Below are 16,287 nucleotides of genomic sequence, written 5' to 3'. Positions count from 1 at the left end.
AAATGAAATTCTTTTCCCTGAGTCGTAATCGAACGCACTAAGGTAAAGTTGTTAGAAATTAATTATGTGTTTTGTTCCACTTTCTACCAAACAATACGGTGACGGTTGTGTATTTGATTGTCATCAGGGGGAAGAAACATTTCTTTTTATTTTCTCTGGTAACAAGACAACGCGCGGCGTTGAGTTACGCCACTGAAAATCCGATGGAGTGTCTTAACGCTAGGTTTCCTTTGCTTACCAGCTAGGGAAGCTAAAGTAAATGATAAAATGTAAACATGATTAATAATAATCTGATATTGCTTAGTACGAACAAAATATTAGGTGGGATTTTTAAAGGTGATGATAAAAGGTTTGATTGATTATAGCGACTCACGCCTCACGCCTCAGCGCCCGCGCCTAGGTTACCGCCCTAACGCTATCGAATATATTTTATATTTTCACTTCGTTTTTGGCGGATTCAACAAAAGGGATATGGTCCTTTTCAAAATAAATCTGAATATTCTGACGAATAAAAGAAGTTTAATTAAAATCGGTCCAGATATTTTTGAAAGATACACTTATTTCTGGAGGTAATATATAAGAAGAAAGATAATGAACAGGTATTTAAAGTCAACTTAATAACACAACTAATAATCAAATTATTACAACTACTTACCAACAAACCATGGATTCCTTTTGTTATTCTTTACGTTGAGCCCCAAGAAGTATTCCTTGAAGCCGTTCACATCATTGGCCTGAGGCTGCACACTGATAGTTCCTTCTACCGCCCTCTCATTACCATCAGATACTAGGGCTCTGGCACTCCACCCATCTGAACCAATCCAGCTAAAGGAACTGGTGGCGTTTACACGTTCTACTGCCCTCATCACGCCTGCTACTTCTTGATCTGAGCCGAATATTATTGCACCTGTGGAGGAAGATTATTTTTAAAACTGATTGAAAATTTTAGTATCTCACACATAGCAGGGTGGGCAGAAATACCACTAGAAATAATAACCCAGTAAACTAGTGTAAAGATACTCCGTTACTCAAGTTCTGTCGAATTCTCAAAAATATATCGAGATAAAAGAAGTAATAAGGGCGTCTAGTTACGTGCAGTGTGTAATTTAATATGTAGCTTAATTGACTAGAGAGCTTGGCCGAAGCCCTGGAAATACATAATCAAATTATACGTCCAATGTATCATACCATAATTTGAAATATAACGTCGGTAATAATATTAAAAATACGGTAGTATTTAGTGGGTTCTGTTCACATTGGCAGACAAAGTGCGAAAATAGAGTAGAGAAAAGAATAGAGAAAGTGTGAATTTCTTTCCATTGGAAAGTGGATAACTTAATTATCCACGGGATTCCATCATCATACCCTGACTCGGTAGTACTGGTACTAATTTTAAAGTACTCTTCAAACAAAAATTCGATCCACATATAATTAAAAGAAATCGACGGACAAACACATAAAAAAAATAGTCAACGAATACAGAACCTCCTCCTTTTCGAAAAAAAAAGAATTCATTAAAAAAACATTAAACGGCACGATTAAGACAGAGTTCCTGACGAGTTTCACCAAGGATGAGTTAAGGGGAGATAAAATTAAAATTATGGTGATTCCTTTATCAAACCCAACAAACAATTCTTGCTGAAAAACAACGTTAAAAGTGAACGTCACCTTCCCAAGGTGGATTAATGGCAATCTAAACTTTTCAGGACGGAACAAGTTTGAAGAATTGGGTCATGGCTTTCTTGCACATATGTACGGCGTTCTTTCCGGTTAGGAGAAGTTACTTTGAGTCATTTCTCAGCTGTACTATTATAACATTTCATATTTCAGAGAAGGAAGTATAAACATTACTGTTTTATATCACTAATGTATTTATTTTTTTATAAAAAGTAAAAAAAAAACTGATGAATAAAATAACTTCGGATTAAGATTTGCATTTGGATTGAGGTCATCGTGGCGCACGGCCACAAGGGTGGGGCTGTAACGCGACAGCTGTGAGTTCTATTTCCACTCGAGGGAATGATACATCATGAAGCTGATTTAATTATATATTTTTTTGTTACAAATTATTTTTGGTGTCAGTTAAATTATCGCTTATACGCTACTTACTCGTAATTTTTTTAAAGCCTTCTTTCCTAAATATATAAATAAAAATTTAAAAGAAGCTAAAATAAATGATATATTTAACTAAAAATGGATAAACATTTTTCCCAGTTTTCTACAATTTTAACAATATTTCTCTAGGACTCGAGCGTCGAGCTCAAAGCTCGCACTAATTAGACGAACTTGCATAGTCCATTTCTAGTACAATTGGCTCAAACAGTCATGTAGTTAGACTTCCAGAATAGGCCGTTGTTGCCACTTAGCCGTTTATGCGGAGCAAACATTTATTCCCATTGGCTTAATAACCTTTCGGGTCAAATCCATTTTGCTTCCATCATGTCATAACGTTATACAGTCTGAGAGCAACTAAGTTCATACGGTAATTAAATATTTTGGTGCAAAGTTTTTATAGTTATATACTTTAGGTATATGTGGATGTATTCACGCTTTAAGCAGAGAGAACGTTAGTGCCAGGACACTCCGTTAGTATTAAAGACACTGCGTTTTGAGTAGTAGAACTCAACGCCACGTTTTTGTCACAAAATAAATTGCTTTATTTAATAAATAGTTTTATTTAGCTCTGGTCTGGTAAGCAGGAAAGGAAAGAAAATGTAGTATATAGGTATAAATAATTATATACTACATTTTATTTCCTTTCCTGCTTCTTTTTGGACTTTGTCTTGTCGTTACCAATGGCAAAGAAATATAAATAATTCATTCCTCCGAGTGGGAATCGAAACCCTAACTGTTGCATATAAAGACAGACGTGTCTTTTAAATAAATATTTTTTTCATTTAAATAAATAAAATAAATAAATAAATACTAAGATAGTTTCTAATAAAGTTATAATTAATCTAAGTTACAGTAGAGACGTATTCTATCATTCATTCATGTTATTTTCTACAGGTCGTTTCACAATGTAATAACCCATTAATTCACGTTTTCCAAATCATAATTAATGATTGTTTAAGCCTACATCATTTTCTTTTGCTATTTTGTAATTGCTTTTTATTTTTAGTGTTTATTTTTTTTATTTCACGCTGTATCCCGCACATTTAGCAGGCTAGGCTGAAGGGGCCGGTGAACATAGTGTAAAGACACTCCGGTCCTATTAAGACATTTCTGCTCCCCATTTTCCGCAGCTTTGTGTTGATTGGCGGAAGCGAGGTAATAAAAAAAAATATTACACTTCCTCGAGTGGGATTAGACCCGCAACCTTTTGCGTTTACAGTCGCACGCTTGTGCCACTGTGCCATTCTCTCTCTCTCTCTGCCCCTCTTGTAAATAATATTCTGTATATATTATTGAAATTAGATAGCTTAATTGCAATTTAGATTTTAGTTATAATCCCTATAGAATTGAACAGAATTACTAATTAAACCTGGATTAGGGGTCTTCGTTTCAAATATTGTTTCGGAGTCTAGGCTATTAAAGGAATAATGGCATTAAAAGCAATGTGTGTAATATTTCAGCTTTATTGATATTACTTATATATGTATTACTAGCGACCCCCTTGCGGCTTCGCCCGCTTTTACTACTGGATTATTCATATAATGTATGTTTGCAAAGCACTTAAAATAATGTGAAAATTAATTAAACTCTAATGCAACCCGCATATTCGTAGTTCCAATAAGGATTTTCCAATTGTTTTACTCGGCAAGGATTTTTTAGTAGGTATCGTAATTTTAAATCTGTACTACTAATCTTTTCAAGTAGTTATTAAAATATATTTAAATGACTATTTTTAGATAGTTAAATGACTATTTTTAAACGGAAGAAATTATAAACAAAAGCCTTCCCACTAATAACTACTACAAAAAATGTGAAACCAATAATAATGAAATATATCGCGCTGAAATAATACATTCAACTCCAATTATCCAATACGTGCAAACGCATCTACTGTCGTTCTTCGTTGCTATGCCTCTATAGCAGGCGGGTTTCTTTTTTCGAGCTTGTGGTTAATGCTGAAGAGGGTATTCTGTCCCTGATGAAAAGCAAACACTACGTGGCTGCCTGTGAGGAAAATTAAATAGAATGCATTGGCCGGGAATCGAACCCGGGCCGCCTGCGTGGCAGGCGAGCATTCTACCACGGAACCACCGATGACTGCTCATGACGCGCTTGTATAAGCAAAACGTCGCTGGGCGCGTTTCGCAGCAAGGATGTTTTGATATTGTAACAACTTCTAAAGTACTTATTAAAATGAAAAAACAGTAAAAGACAGTTTTGATCTACATTAAATGGCCAACGTAACTAATATACTTATTTATATGCTGAGAGTAAGGGATAAGTAAAACTTAAGTCGGCACAGCTGATGAGTCAACGGCGTGATGTGTCAACAATTAAATGCGTTATTCTCTAAAACTATTCGCAATTTCGAAATATTGTAAAAAGCCAATTTTATCTTCGTTTAACGTAGAAAATTAATAAAGTATTTTAAAGGATAAGGATTAATACTATTATGGAAAAATATCCCTCACAATAAAAAATATATTGAAATTACTATTTTTAGAATACAAATATAATTTGTTGGAGAAAAAAAATGTGTATTTATTGTTATAGATTTTATTTAAAAAATATTGTAATGAAAGCTTAGGTCAGTCGTTGCGCAGGGGCACAAGCGTGCGACTATCAACGCTACAGGTAGTGGGTTCGAGTGGGAATTCCACAATTTTGCTTTCCTACCCTTCTATGGGCGGGATTGAGCGTGAAGCTAAAAAAACTCTTATTGCTATTTAACTCTTATTGCTATTTAACAACTTTCTAGTTGTATGTGATAAAATCTGGTTAAGTGCGAGACAGACTTGCGTACTGAGGACTACGAACCAAATTTATAACAGTTGACAAACTTATATTTATTATTTATATTTTTACGTTATTTGTATCTACTATATATTTTTAATTCTTCTTTATTTTTTCATCATTCTAAATCAACGGGAACCAGCCGAAAGCTTTTTATTATTCTGCAAACCTTTGCAATATGCGGTAAAAATGGAGCATTAATGTTATATATACTTTATTGCACTTTAAAAAATAACATATAATTAAAACAAAATTGAGATATTCGTTAACAATGGTGGGCTTATTTCTAAAAGAAATCTCTTCCAGCCAACCAAAGGAAGTGGATATGACTGTCCAACAGCGGGAAGAGATTACAGTGCAGTTTTTAACACAGAGAGAAAAATAAATAAGAAATTAAAAGTAATAATATAGAAGACACATAATGATTCAAATACATAAATAGCTACATATACATCCACAGATATGCATCCTATATATATATATATATATATATATGTATACTGTAATTACAAATTAAATAAATAAATAATAGCAAATACATACATACTAAATTTGTGATAATAAATAACTATACATAAATAACATACATATTTATCCTTACATACATACACATACATACACACCTACTTACATATATATATACATATACATAGATACATATATACAAACAAGTGAAGTGCGGAAAAAAAAACTGTCTGAATCCAGTGAGTTAATTGTTCACAGCAGTGAGTAAATGTTATTTCAATTGGGATTTAAAAGACATTAGGGAAGGACTTCTTTGGATAGGGATGGGGAGATCGTTCCAAAGTGATGCGGCGTACACTGTGAAAGATTTCTTGAAATGTTATATGTTTTGATTACGTAAACATAGAAGTTTTGATTTTTTTCTGTATTCTTAGGGACTTCAGATTTGAATATCGAGTATTAATTTCAGCTCGATAACTTCGCCACGTTGTTGAGAAAAAAGGTATCATCAAACGGAATGCAGACAGACAGACAAATAAATAAATGGATAACAAAACTATTATAGGAGGGTTTCATATTTTCCTTTTGAAGTACGGAATCCTAAAAACTACGTGAAATAACTGCAAAACTATTATGCAGTAGCAAAATTTTAAAGAATGAAATTAAATTGTAGGTAACACGTTAGTTCTAAGATTTATTATAGCTAACAGGAAGCTGATTGTAATAATTTCACGAAAATTTGTGATTTCAGGAAAACACGATTACATTTATGTAAATAGAAGGAATTATGCAAATTTTGTGAATATCTTTTTATATTATTTGTGTATTATAATGTTATTCCGTTGCATAAAGTGTGGTAGAAATTATGGTTGTAAATATTTTTTCTATAAAATGGCATTTATACTATTAAGAGAGTATTTAGCTATAAAATAGAACATTTTTTCCACACAAATTAGACTCCAAAAGTATCAAACATTTCGTTTATTATTTTTTAATTTTCTTTACTTTGAAGAAATTAAAATATTATTGTTTATAATTTTCTTTTTCTTTACGTTTGTATATAGGTAGCTTTGAAGTCGATTTGTTTTAATTATTTTGTCACTCTTATATCGTGAAATTTCATTCGCATTTAGTTTTTGTCTTATTTCAACCGCTTCATAAATAAAAAAAAACTTTCTATTAACTTGACTGATATTTTAGTTCTTAATATTAAGATATTATTTGCCACATAATAATTTGCATGATGTTAAATTAAAAAAATAATAATTAAAGATTTTGAAACTAACGAAATAAGGAAAACAGGAACTATTTTGACAAACATTAAATCTATGATAGCTCTCCCATCACTATTTCCTACAGTGAGGGGGTAAAAGACATCATAATTGTATCTTTAATTTCTTTATTCTCTCACAGACGAAGTCGCGTGCATAGCTAGTATTTAATAATTATTACATTAATCGACACGACGCATTTAGACGTGAGCATTACGGAAATGGCGGCCGATGTGAAGCAGATGGCGATAACGAAAGCTTAAATGTAACCGCGTCGTTTGCTACTTAATAACTTAACTAATGAATCCTAAATATGGTGCGTTTTAATAAGTGTTTAGATGCTTGTATCTTAATATCACTAATTTACACGCGATGGTTGCGGGTTCGATTTATATTCGGTGGTACTATTACGCTTAAATTATTTTCATTTTCCAGTTTTCTATATATATAAAAGGATTTGCCTTCACTGACTGAGGTAAGACGCACGCACAGCCGTAAGAGCTGATGGTAGAAACGTGAAATTTGGATAGATGTTTATTTTCGTAATATGGACACCCACTAAGAAGGGATTGTAAAAATTTTAACCCTAAAGAAAAATAAGAGTTGAAATCGGCACCGATTTTTATAAAATTTGAATTTGGGGCCTTTAAAAATATTTCACTGAACACGTGTTCCATGGTTTTTTAGAGTTCACTCTTTAAACTGAAAATAATTTCTCAAATATTCCTATAGTTAGAGCAGGCGAAGACGCCCTGGTCCGCTAGTCATAGATAAAGCGCGGCGTTGAGTTTTGCCATTCAATAGGCAGTGTCGCAAATTCGGACGGAAACTGGGAGACGAAGTGTCTTAACATAAGTTTTTCTTCATCTAAACCGCTACACGGGGGAAAACATAAAGTTTCTCGATTTTTTATGTTTTCTAATATAAACAATAATAAAAAATCACCAAAAATCTATAACACGAATATTTTATCTCATAGTTAATTTAGTTAGGACCTTGAGAAGTATGGTCGTTGGGGGTTATCACTAGATAAGAGCGAGCACTCGCTCTAAACGACATTGGGTATTGAACGCCTATCCAATTTGTATGGCCACTTTAGCGAAAAATTGTATCACGCCACAGCTGGCTATCTAACCGGTGGAGCGATGTTTATATGTATATACAGGGTGTATATGTATGTATGTATGTGGAAGACAAGATTAAATTAATTATTTTTTTTGTTTGGATCCTTTTTTTGGCTTCACGCTCTATCCCGCAAACAACAGGGTAGGCAAGGGGAATCTAGTGTTAAGTACGTTCGCAACTTTTCGTCGAATTTTCGAGTTATTACTGTTGTCTTGTTACCAGAGCGAGGCGATATTAAAATAAAATAATAATAATTCACATACTAAGATAATAAAAATATATAGAAATGTATTAAATTTAAATGGGCCGAGACTCGGACCTGCATCTCTTGGAAACTATCCAAATAGTGAAAAAAGGTTGATGACAGTGGACAATGCGAAAGAGCTATACAGACACCGTAGCGTTTGGTGCTCCAGGACTTCTTGCTCTGCTACTTGTTGCTGGATGCACGAAATATACCGAATGTACAAGAATATCAAAAAAATAGAAATCTCTGATTCTTAAGAATTTTGTCTGCGTGTGTGCCTGTTTGGGTCAGATCTTTGGATCAGTCCAGTAGGGCCGATTTATGTAAAACTTTTTTCATTGTATAGCTATTAGGCCTGGGCACAATCTAGGTTATAATTGATTTGACTGGTTCATCTGTTCTAGAACCACAGCTAAATTATATTAAACAATTAAATGCTGCCGATGGAAGTTCACATATAAAAATTTATGGAATTTAGAATAACGATTTACGACGCCCATGATCTGACAAACACCGTGGTTTTATTAGTGAACACGAAGTCGGCAAAATTACTGATGCAATTAAGCATTTTGCCCACCGTTGTCGCAACAGCTCGACGCAACAGCTGCTGCTACCACAGCGAGGATGAATCCGTTAATAGGTTCATCTCATCTCGTCTCGTTTTCTTGACAATGCCGTTGCGTTGGCAACGACGAGACCCCACTATCCACTACCTCACTACAGAATGGATTTTCAGAATTGCCTTAAGGGAGATAATAGATCTTATTTCAACATCATTAGTACAATTAATAAGCTTTGAGTTCGGCGCTCTCTGGAAAATCTTATAAGTCTTTTCCCTATACTCCCAAAATAACTATTTACGTTGTTTACTGCATCAATTAGCCTAAGTATTATCATTAGATATATTTGTTTTTCTTTTAATAACTTGCCCATTAATAATAAGTTCTTTTAGGCTATAAGGGAAACCATAGATAAACTGCTATAAATTTTAATTAAAAACATAATTCGTACTCGACCCTATATTTTTTGTTTACTAATAATTTTGTTGGGAAAACAAACAAACGACTAAAATGGGATTCCTCGAAACATGCCGGAATTTTGTGAGCTTAAGTAATTTTTTGTTACTTAATTAAAGTCACATAGCGAGACGAATATAAATAGGCTCAGCGTTAAGTAATTGGTTCTTTAAATGTATTGAAATGTTTCCCATGCTTAGCAGGGGAAGTTCCAACGTTCCAACGCATATAGTCCGTATAATAGGCGGCAAGCTGAGAACGGAGTGTCTCAACACTACGTGTATATTCTTTGACTAGTAGCTATATGCAAGAATATGTTATTGAATATGATGACGTATGTTTAATCGACAGCTGTGGCCTTTAGGAGTTTCATTTAGGCGTATAGTATCTATGTATATTTATATATTCTCATGTCAAATCGAACCCAGAACTGTCGCGATTATAGTTAGAAGCAATAGAAACACAAAAAGCTAAGAAGTAAATAAAAACATAATATTGGAACACCAATTTTAAGTCGAATGTAGAAAACAGAGCATCCAGCCAACAATTCTTTGTTAGCTGTATGACATATAGCCAATATCCAATTTGTACTTTCACGTGCTCTAAAACAGGAAATATCGGCAGTTAGTGTTATTTATATGTTTACACAATATCTAGATTATGGGGAAATTGTTTTTAGGTTGGATTTTCTTTGCTGTTTTATGCCTGTTTGACAATACTTCTACTTTTTAACCAGTTTTTGTAAAATTGAAAAGTAATTAAATGACTGAAATTTCAGAACTATGTATTTTTCAACATACGCTTAACAGAATTCATTAAAATATGTAGAAAAAAGCAATCCCTGGACGCTCTTAGGAATAAATATCAAGAGATATTTATGACTAGTTATTAGTGTTATTTAAATAGCAATTAAATATAAAATGTCAGCCTGCGCTACTCGTCATACAAAGTATCGATTTGAGCGGAAAGTAGAGAACAGAGTGTATTCACACTATTTATCGCTCCTGCTTTTAAATCTTACTTAGTTCCTATTTACCCCCTAAGAATGTCAAAATGACACGAAGATGAACGAGCTGTGTACCATTTCTAATATTTTGCAAGCTTAGATTTGATATATGGAGGTAGGTCGCTGTTGACAACAGATAAAGTCGGCACTAAGAAGTGCCAGATGGACAATTTGTCTTCTTAAACGAAAACCTCCCTTTTTTCGCCATTTAACTTCTTTGATCGATTATCTAACTTCTTCAATAATGTATTCATCGTTCTTTTTTTTTGTTGGACTAGTCGTCGTTGGCATCTTTGTTTGCGTAGACTTTAAGATGTAATATGAAAACTACCATTTTTCCAGTTTTCGTTGGGATTTCTAAAATTATCCTCTGTTATTGCTCCCCTAAGCTCCCCTTCGAGGCCCATCGTAGCGCTACGTTACACTACGCATACATGGGGAAATGAAATATTTAATATTTTAGTTTCTTCGCTGTGGAAACGAGGCAACGCGCGGCGTTCAGTTCCGCCACTCAAAACGTAATGCCTTCAGAATACAAAGTTTTATATATTTAAAACTATTAACATTTCTTTATTTTTCTTGACAACATCTAAACTATTTAGTTATCTACTTGCATAGTTTATAAGGCAATAATTACACGTTTATTTCTTTGTATAAAAAAATGTAATTTAATATATGCGATCGTTGTAAATTCGATTCCCATTTGGGGGAATGAATCCGTCATTCAACACGCAATGCCTCTAATTCGGCTGTCTCGAGTAAATTAATTTTATTACTCTAACTTGGTACGTGCGAAACTCTCTAAGCTATTCAAAATATATACACTTTTCTCACAAGAAAATTAATATATAATTTAAGTTAAATAACAGAAATATGTAAAATATTTACATAGAAATTCAGGGTATCGATATGGACATGATAATCTTTGTAACGATGGTCAATTCACTTAATGGGTATCGGTATTTCGAGAGGCTATTCCTTGACTTTTGGGTCAAGAGCCGGATGGCGAAGAGTAGGCTAGAGTCCTAGAGTCCTAGGTGGTTATATTTTTTATGAAGTATACTAATATAATAAAATAGTTGATTTGTAATTTTAACGTTTTCTTGTTAATTTCTAAATTATTCAATGTTTTTTTTTTCAAATTACCATTATTAACCAAAGGTGAATACTTAGTTTTACTGATTCGCCAATCTCAGGTCAGAATTGAATTATTTTCACGTATAAAACAGGATGGGCACAGAAGAAAAAAATTACATACCTCTAGCACGAGGCTTGGTGAGTAGCTTCTGAACTATATTGTCATACGCCCCTTCACTTGCAACACCGGAGTCTTTCACCAGCTTCTCTTTGACAGCTATACAGATACCATTGCGTGCTAACAAAGCTTCAAGTTCTTCGAACGCCTGAAAACAATGTTAGTATGAAAAAAGGTGGATTTTCTTAATTATCTGGTTATTTGCTTATTTAGAGTGAATTGTTTAAAAATATTAAAAATTCATCAATTCATTTGAAATTGACATATATTAATAAAATATTTAAATGTAAACACGAACAGATATAAACAGAAATTGGTTTGGAGGATCGCCATAGTATCAGTTATGTATGACAGTGAGGTAATTCATATCGACAACTTCGAATTTATTGGTCAGTTTAAATGCAATGTTTACAATGTTTACAATTTAACGTTTTAACTTTGGAAACCTCAATTTATACTGGAGTACATTTATTTGGATTAATATTTTTTACGGTGGCATCTGACGGTTTACTATAGTTACGAGTTCGATTCCCATTGAGGGGAATGATTAAACTATAATTAAATTATTGTATTCATTTTCTCACTCTAGTAGACAATGTCTAGGACAATAAGATACACTTGACGAATTGAGAGAATGTTAAGGGATATTATTTTTCCCTGAATTAAATATTTAACATTTAAAAATTATCCAACATACGAAAATTCATAAATTTTCCAGAAAAACAGGAAAGGCAATAAAAAGAACCAACTATTCAGACATTCCGTTTTTCAATTTTCACCCAATTTTCAAGACTTTCAAAACAATGTGGCAGTATATTTCAGAGAGAGGAAATGAAAACAATTTTAATATAATTATTCGAGTGGTAATCAAACCCACGACCATCGCTTGTACAGATATAAATTTTTTTAAACAATATTAATAATATTGCCTTAGCAATAAACATCAAATGAATATTCAATGAATAATGAAAATTATTAGCGAAAGCCTGCAATGACTGTGGAATACTGTATGTACGAGTACCATTGTTAACGTGTTAAATCAAATTGATTTAGCAGGAATGAATGCGATGTTATGTTTGTTTGTTGTTCTAAATATTTTGATGTCAACTGTTTTTGATTATACGTTGTTTTAGTAAAATGCATCGAACTACTAAAAAGGATACATGAATTTATTTATTTACTTAGTTATTTGTTGTTTATTTTTTCCCTTTTTTTATTCTGGAGGCATTGTGTGTTGGCGGAACTTAACGCCGTGCTTTTCCTCGTTACCAAAGCGATAAAATGAAAATATTAAAAATTTAATTTCCTCAAACAAATTGTAAACGATTTTTACGTGAACGTGAATAATAAGGTATTTTTTAAGGCTTTTTATGGGTGAATTACCTAAAAAAATGCGGTCTTATACTAGTTATATTTGAAAATAGTAGAAACGAACCTTAATACCGTAGCTAGACTCTTCGTAGATGATAGACACGTAACTCCATCCCAGTTTCTTTACAATCTCCACCATTGCTTGCACCTGATAAAACATATTAATAAATTGTGGAAATTCTTTAGTAATTAAATTTTGTAATGTTTCTGACCAAAAATTGGCTTGACTTCAAATTCATATAGAATTAATATTTTTGTAATAAATATATTTGAAAATATATTTATATATCTTTATCAATAAAGAAATAACCAATGACAACGGATCGCCAAACAATACGATCTCTTGCATATCTCTTTCGCCTCGTCCACTGCCATCAACCTCTTCATTCTGGGGGTGGTCCCGTACATAGCAGAGTAGGGAGCTAGTGTTAAAACACCCGTTAAGACACTTCTATTCCACTCTTGCGGCTGAATTCTGGAGGCATTGTATTGAGTGGCGGAACTAAACGCCGCGTTTTAGCCCAATTTCTACCGCGAAGGAGAAACGAGCGAGTAATGCTTTGATGACGGACTCCTTTTAAGTAAAATAGGTTCACATTTCCACCAACAAAGAGTTTTATATTTTGTAATTACTTCGCTCCACCCCCTAGAACTGAGCGAGTTCATTTAAACTATTTCTGCTCGCTCAGTCCTTTCCGCCCGACTATTTATTGGTGGAAATACTAGTTAGGTTTTTTGGTGGAAATGCAGTTTACTCTTGGGACTTCAATGTAATGCGGTGCAAACTGGGCTTTTGCCTCTACCAGAGCGAGGAAATGAAAATAAAAAATATTTTATTTCCTCGAATGGGAGTCGAACCCACAATTTGTCCTACTTACAGTTGCACGCCCCTGTGCCACGACTGGTGCAGATTCATAAATCTTTTTTTAAAAATGAATGTCTGTGTTAGAACACATACACTAAATTTTCTACATAAATTACAATTTATCGTCGAAAAAAAAAAGAATTACGTATATTGTTATTCTGTTATCTATTTCAGCTATATGCTATACTTTTGTATTTTGAATGCCAGACACTAATGTCACAGTTTGTACAATAAAACTGAGATATTATATGTATGCAGATTTTATTTTATGCTTTTTATTGCATTGCGGAGTAGACAAAATGAAAAAAAACCTAGTGTTTAAACCAGAACCATGTAGTATGTTGTTCTTATAAGAATGTGCGTAACAGAGACGCATATAATCTCACTAAATCACCTGAAACATTAGATTTTAGTGATATATCACTATTTTCCTAATTTATCAAATGTTTTATTGATATTTTTTGTTTACTCAGCAATTTTTGTAATATAACAAAATAAGAAGTTTATTACAATAAATGATTAAGCTTTTATAATAGGTAAGTAACGTAAAGAGCTTTTCCGCTCGACTTATACGAGCTTACAATCGACTTTTATAGTACTTGGGGCCAATAAATAAGATACAGACGACAGCATGTTTCTACTTTATATCATCCCTTGAGTATTGTTTGTGGAATTGAAATTGTCATCTTAAGTAAGATTGTACCTACCTACTTACTTTGTACACATTTAAAAAGTTTCCAATGACAAAAAAGTCATTTCGCATGTTTTTTTTGCAGTTTTACGCTATTTTCCGCCTAACAGAATAGGCAGACGGAACTTAGTGTTAAAACACTCCGTTTCTCCTCCCCAATTTTTGTAATAATGTCTAACAAACTAAAGTTTACCTGATGATGATCAGACGGTATGGTTCTTGTGAAGTACTCGAAACGAGCTTTGTTCGATAGTTCTGGCGACGTCGAGAAGAATGAAACCTGTTAACATAATTAAAAAGTTTTTAAATTTTCGATAATTGAAATATTTTACATATAGGAGGGTAGATAGAAGGAACCTAATGTTAAGATATTCCGTTTAGCACTTTCTGCCCAATTGTCGAGATATAATCTGTTGAGTACCGAACTCTACGCCTCACTTTATCATTCTACCAAGACGATAATTCTTTTTTCCGAGTAGGAATCAAACCCACAATTATAGTGTGTATTCAGTCAGGAAGTGCCGCTACGCCATGATGGTCTTATATAATGCACCTACATAGATTTTAGATATAGATTTTTCGTCTCCTTACTGGCAAGACTAATAATGACAGTTCTTACGAAATCATATTAAAAAATGGTAGGTGATTTAACTTGACGTTATAGTTCTTATTTCTATACAAAGTATTTTTTTTTTTCGAAGCTTAATTCAATTTGTATATAAAAATTCGGAGGCTTTTCAAGTCTGGTAGGTGTTTATTAATGAAAGTAAGTGAGCGACGTGAGGTCATTTATCATCGACGGATCCCAGGGGTCGGTGGGAATGGGATCGTTATCTAACAGATCATGAAATAACCGTATTTCTTTTGTTAGAATGCGAGCTTTCCTATAAAAGCTCGTGCATGTAACGAATAGGGCCTTAATCTGGAAGTTAGGTTAAAAGTGTTGTTTTTTAGGGTTCCGTACCTCAAAAGAAGAAACGAAACTTTTAACGGAATATTTTGTTTTCCGTCTGTCAAGGCCTTTTTCTTAAGATTTTTTAGTTTCGTGGTTTTTTTAGTTTACGTGTACGGATAAAGAATAATACAGATGAAGAATATTAAGAAAACAACTTATTTTCCACTTTTATCATTGAAATATACAGTTTTGCGAATTTTAAACAAAATTGGAAATGTTATAGTTATCCAATGAAATAGACAGTAAAGAGTCTATTTAAGAATATTTTACACTAGCGGACGCGCGCAGCTTCGCTTGCGTATTTAGGGGTGAATTTTAATAACCCATGAAACATGTGTTCGATGAAATATTTTTAAGAGTCTAAATTTCAAATTTTATACAAATCGGTGGCGATTTAAAGATTTTTCCATACAAACTTTCAACCCCTTATTTGCACCCTTAGGGGGAGAATTCTAGAAAACGATGAAATACGTGTTCAATTAAATACTTTTAATAATCAAAATTTCAAATTTTATAAAAATCGGTGCCGATTTATTTTTTTTTCCATACAAACTTTCAAGCCCTATTTCACCCCTTTAGGGTTAAAATTTTTCAAAATCCCTTCTTAGTGGATGTCCAGAATACGAAAGTAAACATCTGTCCAAATTCCACGTTTCTACGTACAGCGGTTACGGCTGTGCGTGCGTCTTACCTCAGTCAGTGAGGACAAGTCCTTTTATATATATAGATATAGATTAAAGTTCAGAAAGCTTTTCAAGAAATTATAAGTTAAAAGCCCAAATACCTTTGAAGCTTTCGTATTTTATAATTATACTTTTACAGGCCAATTTGAAATTTATAATAGGTTCAACCCTAAGTTCTTTTAATAACTGTAGATTAATTTTAAATTTGGGTGTAATATAAAGTAATGACCGTCGTGGTGCACAGTTTGACTGTAAACGCGAGGGTTATGGGTTCAATTCCCATTTGGCTGAATGAATTATTTTCAATTCCTCGCTTCGATAACATGACAAAACAATATAATGGATATATTATGAATATAATATTATACACGTTATACAATATATAGATTAAAACAGTTTAATATAAGTACAATCATGGGTCAAAGCTAG

General features: G+C 33.1%; 1 protein-coding gene across 1 annotated transcript in view; it reads right to left on the bottom strand.

Annotated features, from left to right (window-relative positions):
• Positions 1-16,287, bottom strand: part of LOC146533701 (metabotropic glutamate receptor 2-like) — a 120,101-nt gene that overhangs the window by 59,463 nt on the left and 44,351 nt on the right. The window contains exons 4-7 of the mRNA XM_085194516.1: positions 14,414-14,500; positions 12,729-12,812; positions 11,297-11,441; positions 656-907 (exon numbers count right to left, since the gene is read on the bottom strand). Coding sequence (XP_085050642.1) covers positions 656-907; positions 11,297-11,441; positions 12,729-12,812; positions 14,414-14,500 — 568 coding nt within the window. The remainder of the gene's footprint in view (positions 1-655; positions 908-11,296; positions 11,442-12,728; positions 12,813-14,413; positions 14,501-16,287) is intronic.

The sequence above is a fragment of the Heliconius melpomene genome, chromosome 12 (genome assembly GCF_056956725.1).
Source record: "Heliconius melpomene rosina isolate 202511_hmr_F chromosome 12, ASM5695672v1, whole genome shotgun sequence".
Classification (NCBI taxonomy): Eukaryota; Metazoa; Arthropoda; class Insecta; order Lepidoptera; family Nymphalidae; genus Heliconius; species Heliconius melpomene.
Note: the sequence above shows the minus strand (reverse complement) of the source record. Positions and strands in the feature narration are given on the sequence as shown.